Source organism: Trichechus manatus, unplaced genomic scaffold (assembly GCF_000243295.1).
Source record: "Trichechus manatus latirostris isolate Lorelei unplaced genomic scaffold, TriManLat1.0 scaffold00046, whole genome shotgun sequence".
Classification (NCBI taxonomy): Eukaryota; Metazoa; Chordata; class Mammalia; order Sirenia; family Trichechidae; genus Trichechus; species Trichechus manatus.
In genome coordinates, this window is record NW_004443982.1 from 4,371,133 (window position 1) to 4,382,861 (window position 11,729).

Genomic DNA, 11,729 nt, shown 5'->3' on the forward strand with positions numbered 1-11,729 from the left:
TTCTTGATGCAGATTTCTTGTAGGTACGTTCGGAAATTGTTTTCTAACCATGATAAAGAAACACTGTACAAATTTTAAATGTTCCTATTAATTTAAAAAAAAAAAATCAGTCTGGCTAATATTTTTTTTTGCCAGAGTAATCCTGAGTGCCCAAACTAAAAAAATAGTAAAAGGAAAAATACCCAGAGACTCTACAAATGTCACAGAATTTGTCTTTAAATGAGAAAAAAGTTTAAAAAACATATGGAGTTTACTAAAAGGTCTTGAACAGGCTACCCTGGGAGCTCAATTCAAAAATAGAAGTTGATGTACTAAAACAAAAGATGTTTCAGTGCAGTTCCAAAAATCTTTTATAAATACAGCCATTTGGAAGGACGATCCTGGATCAGAAGAATTTTTATTCCTTGTGTATCTGAGAACAGTAAGAAGGGGGAAAATTGTGGCGTCAGGCAGGGACACGCTGAAAACATGCTCACCTCCCAGGGTTAAGGATGCTGAAGGCTGGACAACAGGGACCTCCCTTTCCCTTAATCTCCTCCATGCCCAGCAAGAGTACATGATTTTCAGGTCCGCCACCCCCCACCACCCCCAACGGACTGACATGCGCTTCAGAGAGCAAGGGAGGCTGGTGGTCTAGGAATAGGGTTAGGTGGGCTGGCTGGGTGAAACATTTGAGGGCAGTGGAAATGCTGAGCAGCCTGGTGAGGAGAAAAGATGAGAAGAACACCACAGGGCTGGATGAACAGGTCTTTCTGCTCATGCCAAGAACACACAAGTCTCACCTACATTACATGTGCATGCCTCATCTTAGTTGTCGTAATTGTCTCTGTAATTCCCTCCAGAGTAGCGGTCATAACCACCCTGGCTTCTAGGAAAAAACACACAAAATTGTGTTGTAGGAATTTATTTCTATATATCTGATAACATTAAAAACAACTATATATTTACATATCTTTATATATTATATGAAAAAGCCCTAGTAACACAGTGGTTAAAGTGCTCAGCTGCTAACTGAAAGGTCAGTGGTTCAACCCCACCTGCCACTCCATGGGAGAAAGGTATGGTAGTCTGCTTCCGTAAAGATTACAGCCTTCGAAATCCTATGGGGCAGTTCTACTCTGTCCTCTAGAGTCACTATGAGTCAGAATCAACTTGATAGCAGTCAGTTTGGTTTTCTGGATTATCTATCGTATACTTTTGTAATATTTACTATTACAAAACCTTTAACACGTATAAAAAAGATGTGTTAAACGTACGATATCATATAATTACATAGCATACGGTTTACGTACAACGTTTAAGTCGTAATTACATATTAACCCAATACTTATCACAGTCAATCAACATATACATATTATCTACCACATTATACATGACCATAAAATAAAAACAAGCTAATGTTATATACGACTCAAAAATATTACATTACATACTTGTTTTATGGTATTACACGTTAGTAAAACACAGTAATACCAAAGTATGATTCATCATACATATTCACACATTTTAAGTCATAATTGTATCAATAATTAACTAGTATTATTAAGTACTGATTACGTGCCAGACACTGTTCAATTCGCTTTATTAACATTAAAGTTCAATATTCACAACCACCCCATAAGGCTGGTATCGTTATGCCCATTTGAAGCCCAAAGGACTTGCCAAAGTTGCACAGCTGACTAATGCTTGAATTAAAACATACCTGAGCTCTTAACGAGAGTGAAATAGCACCAGAGTACCCCAATCCCTTGAGTACCCACCTGCCGCTATAGTCTCTGGACCTTCCATATCCATATCCATATCCTCCAGGCCGACTGTCATACCTGCTGCTCCCATAGCCCTGGTCCCCACCACCTGCAGCAGGTAAGAAACATTGATATGGCAGTTGTTCAGACAAAGGCCACTCCCCTTGTTCCATGATCCAACTTACCAATGCACTTACCTCTAGAGTAGCTGCGGCCACGCCCATGGGCACCAAAGGCACCCCCTCTGGTTCCCCGGGCCGACTTGCCCGCGTGATCCACCCGGATCTGGCGGCCATCCAGGGACTACGTGTGGGAGGGAGACACAAGGATGATAGGTTGGCAGTCAGTCAGGGCAGTGGTAAGAGAGGAGTGGGCATGGGCAGATGGGCAAAGGAGCCCAGAAATTCCTGCTGGGCACCAGGTTCTGGGTGCCACGTTCCAGAACAAGCTCCTTTGACCAGAATGGCTTTATCAGGAGCTACAAAATCCCACAAAATGACCTGAATCCACTGTGTTTCCCCTGCTACTACTTACATCTTGACTGAACTCAGGTTGAGTTCTCCTCCCCACTCCTCTAAGCTGCCCGACTATTAGCGCTAGATAGACACCTCTTGGTTTGAGGCTTCAGAGTCCATCCCAGAAGACTCACGAGGTCCTCTCCGGGCCAGGCCCGCAGGTCTGCAGACTCTACTACCTAAGCCCAGGGCGGGTCAACCATCCACAGGTGGCTTCTCGGCCTCATGCAGGACCAGTCGTCGCCTCCCAAGCAGCCTGGCTCTGTCTGCCGCTGCCCTCCACCCCCTAGAACAGAAGGTAGTCACGCTCCCGTGAGTGGGCACTGCGGGGCCTGGTGGCCGCGCTGCCCCTAGCAGACACAGAGGGAAAAACAGAAGAATGGAGGAGCCGGCAGATGGGGGCAGGGCCCCTCTGTGGGTAGGAGGCCTCACCTCTCCATTCATGGCTCGCATGGCATCTGAGGCATGTTCTGGATTGGTAAAGGTGATAAAGCCAAAACCCCGGGATCGCTGAGTCTCCCGATCTTTGACAACGACCACTGGGGAAAGGAAAGGAGAGACAGGAAAATGTGAATCAGTCAGCACCAGAAGGGTGAGAGAGCAAGGGGTGGTCTGAAACAGGAATCCCTCCCACCGATCCTGAGGAGAAATTGATTGGGTCCTCCTCAGCATAGGAACACAGGAAGAACGTGAAGGTCCGGAGCACTGACCTTTCTGTTTCTTGAAGTCCAAGGGCCCCAGACTTCCTCCCATCCACCCCTTATCGTGGGGCTGATCCCTGTCTCACCCTCAGAGATAGGACCGAAGCTGCTGAAGTGGTCTTCCAAAGCCTGCTCATCGGTGTTGAAATTGAGCCCTCCCACGAAAAGCTTCCCTTCTTCAGAGGACATGGCAGTGAATTTAGCTCCTGTGGGATAAATAAAGGAAACCTGGTGGTGCAGTGGTTAAGCACTCGGCTGCTAACCGAAAGGTCGACGGTTCGAATCCACCAGCCGCTCCCACAGAAAGATGTGGCAGTACCCTTCCTTAAAGATTACAGCCTTGGAAACCCTACGGGGCAGTTCTACTCTGTCCTACAGGATCGCTATGAGTGAATCAACTCGAAGGCAGTGGGTGAGTAGTTAAAGAGACGGAGAAAGGCCGAAAAGGCGGGAAGCAGCAAGCTCACTCAGCCAGGCCGCCATTTGAGGGCCGCCATTGCGCATGCCCATAATTTCCCCAGCCACCACGCCCGTCATTTTGTGCGGCCACGCAGGCCCAGAACACTCTTGCGTTCCCTATGCGCCCAAAGAACAAGATGGCGGCGGTCACGTGCTGGGGAGGAAGGGGGTAGCAGGTCTCGGCTGTCGCGTGGTCACTGCCGCCGCCACCGACGCTGCCAGTCCCTTCCGGCATTCCTGTGTCGGATACCGTGCGCCAGCCTCCCACCAACCTGCGATTATGGGACCACCGGCCCAGAGAAGCCCAAGCCTACGTGTCAGAGGCCTCTACTCTCCTCAGCTCACCCCCTCTCTCACCAGACGCGATTGAGTAAGTGAGGCAAGGAGCGGCTGCTCTGCAGAGCATACATTGCTTACCTGGAAATTAAAAAATAGAACAGCCGAAACAACAGCTAACGCCGAGGAGCAGAGAGAATGGGAGGCTGCCGAGCGGGAAGACGCTTGATAAAGCGTACGTAACGGACACGTCAGGGAACGTCCCCCGCGCGCGCCGGCGTGTGTGTTCATTGGCTGAGACTAGCGAGGGTGAGGCGGGGAGGGAGGAAGGGACCGCGGAGCGAGGGGAGGGATGCGCTCTGTGCGCTTCCGGGAATGGAGGCGACTTATGTGCGACTGGTGCATCCAGACGTCATCATCCTTCCCGCGCAAGAACTTTATCGTTCTCACAGTTAAGATCTCATACTCCTTTCCGTCCCTGACATCATCCTCAGCGTCCTTCACGTCGCCCCCCAATTTGTTCAGACGTCCTTCTCACCATCACAGTTGTTTTCCTTGACGACATAATTAACGTCCTTTTATGTCCCCTGATGTCTACCCTCTTCACCTTCTAGTCTCTAACCTCTTACCTCTCAAGGGCCCGACGTTTTGTCCCCCACCGTCCCTGAATTCATGAGTCAGAATCGACAGCAACGGGTTTAGTTTTTTGGTTTTGGTTTCCTGAAGTAAGGAGCCCTGGTTGCGCAGTGGTTAAGTGTTGGGCTGCTAACAAAGAGGCCTATAGTTCTAAAGATGTGGCAGTCTGCTTTCTTAAAGATTACAGCCTTGGAAACCCTATGGGGCAGTTCTACTCTGTCCTATAGGGTCACTAAGAATTGGGCTCTACTTGACATCAACAGGTTTTGTTCCCTGAAGTCATCACCCTTCAGTCCCTGACATCAGACTTTTCCACTGCCCCCTACGTTTTCACTTCTGTGTCCAACATCTAACCACCTGTCATGGGACACTTTTCACTAGCATCATTCCTTCTCATCTCTGACTTCAGCCCTCATATTCATCTGACAGCCCCCTGAAGCCAGCCTATGATTGTTTGCAGTACTCCCTGAGATACCTTCTAAGAAAACAGGATGCTCCAGTCGTCAGAGGGTGTCTATCCCAATCCACTGAACGATTTTGTGCTGTCACTCTGGGTAGCTGAGTCCTTGATCCACAGAAAGAACATTCACAATACACAAAGGACTTATCCAAACCAAAGTTGTCTGAGCCCGCTGCCCACAATTTGGTCTTGTCCAGACTTACAGTGTCTGAATTACCTTTACAATGAATCCATTTGACAGACTTTTCATTTCTGAGAACCCCATCAAGGAAGAATGGACTTGTTTGCCCTCCGAGATGCTAAATTCCTTATCCACAGAGTGGACTTCTAATGGTCAGCCCCCAAAACACAGACTAGATTTGTTAACCTTCAGAGTACAGCACACACAGTACAAAATGGACTTGTCTGGCTTTCACCATATCCAGGCCTCCTATCACCAGGATGGACTTGAATATATTTCACACTGTCCATACATACAAACATACATACATACTGGTCGCCCTGAGAGAATATAAGTCCCCCATACAAAAACGTACATGTTTGTGGAAGCCCCATAGACACATCCAAACTCCCTGAGGGACTGAATTGCTGGGCGGAGGGCTCTGGGGACCATGGTCTTGGGGAACATCTAGCTCAATTGGCATGACACTACTTATAAAGATAATACTCTACATTCTACCTTGGTGAGTAGTGTCTGGGGTCTTAAAAGCCTGTGAGCGGCCATCTAAGATACTCCACTGGTCTCATCCCTTCGGGAGCAAGGGAGAATGAAGAGAACAGGATACAACGAAAAGATTAGTCCAAAGGACTAATTGTCCACAGCTACCAAGACCTTCACCGGACTGAGTCCAGTACAGCTAGATGGTGCCCGGCTACCACCGCTGACTGCTCTGACCAGGATCACAACAGAGGGTTCTGGACAGAGCTGGAGAAGGATGTAGAGCATAATTCTAACTCACAAAAAAAAAAAAAGACCAGATTTACTGGCCTAGAGGAGACTGGAGAAACCCTGAGAGTATGGCCCTCAGACACCCTTTTAGCTCAGTGGTAAAGTTACCTTCAAGGTTCACTGATCAGCCTGTGAGTGGACAGCCCAGTAAAACCATGAGAGTAACGAGGTACAGGAGTCCAGTGACAAGGCCCAGAAGGCAGAAGGGGAGTAGGAAGCTGATGATAGGGAACACAAAGTAGAGTAAGGATATTGTTGATGTGTTGTGAGATTGTTAACCATTGTCATAGGGCAACATTTGTAGTAACTGTTAAATGGGAGACTATTTTGTCCTGTAAGCCTTCATCTTAAGTGAGAATAACAGCACAATTAGAAGAGCGTAGTCAATGTCACTTAAATGTGTATGTAAAAAAAATTTTTGAAATGGCGTATCTTTGGCTATGTGTATTTTCACAAAAAAAAAAAAGTTGAGAATTTAGAGGGTTAAAATGTTGTGGGGTTGTTAACCAATGTCATAAAACAGCATGTGTGTTACTGTTACATGAGAAACTATCTGTTCTGTAAGCCTTCACCTGAAGTACAATAAAATATTAAAAAAAAGAAAAAAGTACATGTTTGCCTCTCAGAGTATCTGAACTCTGACCATACTCCACCATCGTTGTTCCATGCAAGCTCCTCTCATTTATTCTTTTATTCTCACACCCAACTTCTATTCCCTTCCTCCTATAGTTAACCATTTTGTTTAATTGTGTCTTTTTACATGATTTCACATAAATTTTGCATTTTTTGTCTATGTGTTTAATTAAAGTAAATGGCAGTGTTATTCTTTTTTCCAACCACCATTAAGTTTTTAAGATGCATCTGTGTTACCATGTGCACATCTAATCTGTCCATTGTTTCTAACGGTTACAATAGACTCTATGATGTGCATCTATCTAGTACATCATTTTACCCCTCCAAGCTCCCAACAAGGTACACTCGGGTTGCCTCTAACAATAAATACCCCGACCCCATTATCATCGAGTCAATTCTGACTGATAGTGACCCTATAGGACAGAGTAGAACTGCCTCATAGGGTTTCCAGGGAGCGGCTGGTGGGTTTGAAATGCTGACCTTTTGGTAAGCAGTTGAGCTCTTAACCACTGCACCACCAGGGCTCCCCAACAATAAATAATGCCTTGTAAATGCTCCCTTATAAGCCAGTGTGAAAAATTCTTTAGGATGTATACTCAGAGAAGAATTGCTGGATCATAGGGAATGAACATACTTAATTTCTGTAAGCAGTGCCAGATTGTTAACTGGAATGGGTGTTACTGTCTATACTCCTACCAGCAAAGTATGAAGGTGCCTACATTCTCCCATCCTTGCTGACATTTAGCATTATCCAGCTTTCTAAAATTTCCCACTCTAATAGATGTATTTCTGTCATCAAAAATGATTTTGAGCATCTCTTCATGTGCGTTTGACTCTGGGTTTCCTGTAAATTGCCTGTTTATATTCTTTGCCCATATAACTACTGGGCAAATTCTCATATTCCTCTTCTTGTTGTTTTTCAAGTGTTCCTCACATGGTCTAAATATTAATCCCTTGGGTGTTGGAAATTGCAGATAGCTTCTCCCACTCTGGTATTTGTTATTAATTTTATAAGTAGTATCCTTGGTTGATAAGTATCCTTAATTTTGATATAATCAAAAAAATTTTTTTCCTTATGGTCTGTGCTTTTAAGGAAATCCTTCTCTTCCCCCTTGTCACAGATGTTCTCCTACATTTTGTTCTATTGTCTTTATAGTTTTTGCTGTCACACTTAATCTTTAATCCATGTTGAGTCCATCTTTGTATATAGTTTGAAATCAAACCCATTGCCATCGAGTCGATTCCGACTTACAGTGACCCTATAGGACGGGGTAGAACTGCCCCATAGCATTCCCAAGGAGCGGCTGGTGGATTTGAATTGCTGACCTTTTGGTTAGCAGCCAAGCTAACTACTGGGCTACCAGGGTTCCATGATGGGAGATAGGCATCTGGTTTTATTTTTCTCCATGTCGTGAGCTAGATTTCCCATAACAATCTACTAAACAATCTGTCCCATCCTTTGTTTTGTTTTTGTTGGAACCACCTCTATCATATACAAAATTCTGCTGATACATGGCTCTGTCTCTGAGCTGTTTTCTTCTGTTCCATTGGTCTACCTGTCAACTCTTGGGCCAATATTAGTTTTTTTCCCCTTTAGTTACTATGGTCTTTAGTATGTCTTGGAGCCCTTGTGGCGCAGTGGTTAAGCGCTCAGCTGCCAACCAAAAGGTTGGCGGTTCAAACCCACCAGCGACTCTGTGGGAGAAAGATGTGGCAATCAGCTTCCATGAAGATTACAGCCTTGGAAATCCTACAGGGACAATTATACTCTGTCCTATAGGGTCGCTATGAGTCGCAATCGACTTGACAGCAATGGGTTTGGTTTTTTGGGTTTTAGTATGTCTTACTCTCTCGTGGGGCAAGTCCCCATCATAACTTTTCTTTTTGAAGGTAGTCATAGCTATCTATGATCCTTTATTAAATTATAATGTAAGGTTTATTGCAATTCTTAAAAAGGTAATGGAAGTTTTATTGGGATTGCATTGAATTTATGGATCTGAGGAGAAATACCACCTTGATAATATTACCTATGGAGGTTTCAAGGTATGTCCACAAATTCTTTGATACTGCTCCTTCAAGAGTTGAAACCTAATTTGCTTCCCCTTGAGTGTGGGCTGGACTTACTCACACAATAGAATCAGGCAGAAGTGATAATGTGTCACTTCCCACTAGGTTATACATAAAGGGCACTTTGGCTTCCTGCTCTTTCACACAGATTGCTCACTTTCTGGGAAGTTAGCTGCCATGTCATGACCAGCCCTATGGAGGGGCCTAGGTGGTGAGGAACTAAGGCCACCTGCCAACAGCCATGTGAGTGGGCCTTCTTTGAATGGGATCCTCCAGCCCCAATCCACATCCTAACTGCAACCTCATAAGAGACTGAGCCAAAACCACTCAGCTAAGCTACCCCCAATATCTTGACCCTCAGAAACTGTGTGAGATAATAAGTGTTTGCTGTTTTAAGCCAGTAAGTTTTGGGGTAATTTGTCACACAACAGATATTACCGAAATCTTCCCAGCAAAGAGCATGAATCTTTTATTCAGATCATCTTCTGTTTATGCTATTAGAATTTAAATTTTTTTGTTAATAGAGATCTTTTGTGTTGACTAAATTCATTCCTACATATTTTATTTTCTTGTTGGTATTTGCTGGTGTATAGAAATGCTTTTGATTTTTATAGATTGATCTTGTATCTGGCAACCTTGCTGAACTATCTTATTATTCCTAATAGTTTTTTTGTTGGTTCCTTAAGATAGTTGATCGTATCATTTCTAAATGAACTTTATCAAATTTATACCTCATTTCTTTCCAGCATTGGCTGGTTCCTCCAGTATTATATGAAATAGTAGTATTGAGAGTAAGCATCCTTGTCTCTTTCCTGATTTTAAAGGTAAAATGCATTTAAAATTTATTTGTATTATTTTTGCTGTTTTTTAATATAAACAGATAAACCTTATGAAATACTTTTTCTGCTTTGAAATCGTTTTTCTCCTTTAGCTTATTAATATAGTAAATTACATTCATGAATTTTATGATGTTGGATCATCTTTACATTCCTGGAATAAACCCTATTTGTGACTTTTAAAAATACACCACTGGATTCAGGTAGCTAATATTTTATTGGAATTTTTGCATTTATATTCATAAGTGAAATGGGTCTATAATTTTATTGTCTTGTATTTTCCTTATCTGGTTTTAGAATCAAGATTATACTAGCCTCATAAAATGAGCTGGGCAGCTTTTGCTTTTTTCCCTATTTTCTGGAAAAATTTGTGTAAGATGGAAATTAACAGTTTCTGGAAAGTTTGTAACAACTACATCTGCAAAACCATTAGAGTCTGGGTTTGAAGCTTTTTGTTACAGGGATATGGGGTGTCCTTGACTATCATTTCAATTTTTCTTAAAACTTATTGGTATGTTCAAGTTTTCTTTTTGCATCAATTTGAGCACACTTTTATTTTTCCAGAAACGTATGCATATCAACTAGGTTTTCAAATGTATTAGCTTACAGTGTTTAGCCTCTTTTTATGTCTGTAATTTTCCTTTTTTTGTTGTTCTGTAGTTTACACTCTTTTGTATCAGTCTAGCTTATCAATGTTTTCAAATAACCAGCTTTTGATTTTGTTAATCTTTTTAACTTTTTCCCATACAAAAATTTATACATATGTTGTTATGTGACTCTAATTGCTCTCTCCATACTGTGACAGCACACTCCTCCTTTCCACCCGAGTCCCCATGTCCATTCAACCAGCTCCTAACCCTGTCTTCCCATCTCACCTCCAGACAGAAGCTGCCCATTTAGTCTCTTGTATCTACTTGAGCTAAGAGGCACACTCCTCACGAGTATCACTTTATGTCCCACAGTCCAGTCCAATCTGTCTGAAGAGTTGGCCTCGGAAATTGTTTTAGTTCTGGGCTGATAGAGAATCCAGGGGCCATGCTTTCCAGGGTTCCTCCAATCTCAGTCAGACCATTAAGTCTGGTCTTCTTACTAGAACTTGAGTTCTGCACCCCACCTTTCTCCTGCTCCATCCGGGACTCTCTGTTGTGTTTCCTGTTAGGGCAGTCATTGGTGGTAGCCCAGCACCATCTAGTTCTTCTGGTCTCAAACTGATGAAGTCTCTGGTTTATGTGGCCCTTTCTGTCTCTTGGGCTACTACTTTCCTTGTGTCTTTGGTGTTCTTCATTCTCCTTTACTCCAGGTGGCTGGGACAAATTGATGCATTTTAGATGGCCGCTTGCAAGCTTTTAAGACCCCAGACGCCACTCACCAAAGTAGGATGCAGAACATTTTCTTAATAAGCTTTGTTATGCCAGTTGCCCTAGATGTCCCCTGAAAGCATGGTCCCCAGACCCCTACCCCTGCTACTCTGTCCCTCAAAGTGTTCGGTTGTATTCAGGAAACTTCTTAGCTTTGGTTTAGTCCAGTTGTGCTGACTTACCCTGTAGTGTGTGCTGTCCTTCCCTTCACCTAAGATAATTCTTATCTACTATCTAGTTAGTAAATAACCCTCACTCTCCCTCCCAACCCTCGTAACCATCAAAGAATGTTTTCTTCTGTGTTTAAACCTTGAGTTCTTATAATAGTGGTCTTATACAATATTTGTCCTTCTGTGACTGACTAAATTCACTCAGCATAATGACCTTCAGCTTTCTCCATGTTATGTTTCACAAATTCATCCTTGTTCTTTATCATTGCGTATTTGATTTTGCTAATCTTTATTATTACTTTTTTATTCTCTATTTCACTTATTTCCTTCCTTATATTTATTATTTCTCCATGCCTCCATCCTTTGGGTTTGTTCCCTGTTCTTTCTCCAACTTCTTGAGTTGAATGCTTAGATCATTTATTTTTCTACCTTTCTTCTTTCCTGATAAATTTAAAGCTACATATTTTCTTCTGATTTTTCTGTGTCACACAAATTTCGATGGGTAATGTTTTAATTCTTTAGTTCTGAGTATTTTTAAAGTTCCTCTATGATTTCTTCTTTGTCCAAGAGTTATTTAGTAATGTTAGTTTCCAAAATGGAGGCTTTTTTTTAGCTTTTTGTTATTAATTTCTAATTTTATTGCATTATAGTGAGTGAACACGTTTACTATTGATCCTTTTGAATTTATCGAGGCCTTCTTTGTGCCCCAACATAGTCTACTTTTGTAATTGTTAAGTTGTTCTTGCCAGGTGCCGTTGAGTTGATTTTGACTCACAGCAACCCCATGTGATAAAACTGCCCCATAGGTTTCTTGGCTGTAATCTTTACAGAAGCAGATTGCCAGGTCTTTCTCCCATGGAGCCAGCCACTGGGTAGGTTCAAACTGCCAGCCTTTCAGTTAGCAGCCAAGCCCTTAACTGTTTG

At 43.1% G+C, this 11,729-nt stretch overlaps 1 protein-coding gene across 2 annotated transcripts; it reads right to left on the reverse strand.

Annotated features, from left to right (window-relative positions):
* RBM3 (RNA binding motif protein 3) lies at positions 1 to 3,953 on the reverse strand. 2 transcript variants are annotated; one of them, XM_023731874.1, is made up of 7 exons: positions 3,838 to 3,953; positions 3,048 to 3,167; positions 2,693 to 2,799; positions 1,943 to 2,048; positions 1,761 to 1,854; positions 783 to 865; positions 1 to 412 (listed from the first exon to the last, which is right to left on the reverse strand). In XM_023731874.1, the coding sequence occupies exons 2-6, from the start codon at positions 3,148 to 3,150 to the stop codon at positions 808 to 810; spliced, it is 468 nt and encodes a 155-aa protein (XP_023587642.1). In that variant the 5' UTR covers positions 3,151 to 3,167; positions 3,838 to 3,953; the 3' UTR covers positions 1 to 412; positions 783 to 807. The 2 variants fall into 2 exon arrangements, with proteins under 2 accessions (XP_023587642.1, XP_004376931.1); XM_004376874.2 differs by having other exon boundaries at positions 783 to 868.
* Between the last annotated feature and the right edge of the window lie 7,776 nt (positions 3,954 to 11,729).

Excerpts from the sequence above, each read along its gene's own strand:
- RBM3 (XM_004376874.2), bottom strand. The coding sequence starts at position 3,150 with ATGTCCTCTGAAGAAGGGAAGCTTTTCGTGGGAGGGCTCAATTTCAAC. Across the intron at positions 2,800-3,047 it reads CTTCGGTCCTATCTCTGAGG|TGGTCGTTGTCAAAGATCGG; the intron begins GTGAGACAGGGA and ends TCCTTTCCCCAG. Across the intron at positions 2,049-2,692 it reads TGCGAGCCATGAATGGAGAG|TCCCTGGATGGCCGCCAGAT; the intron begins GTGAGGCCTCCT and ends TCCCACACGTAG.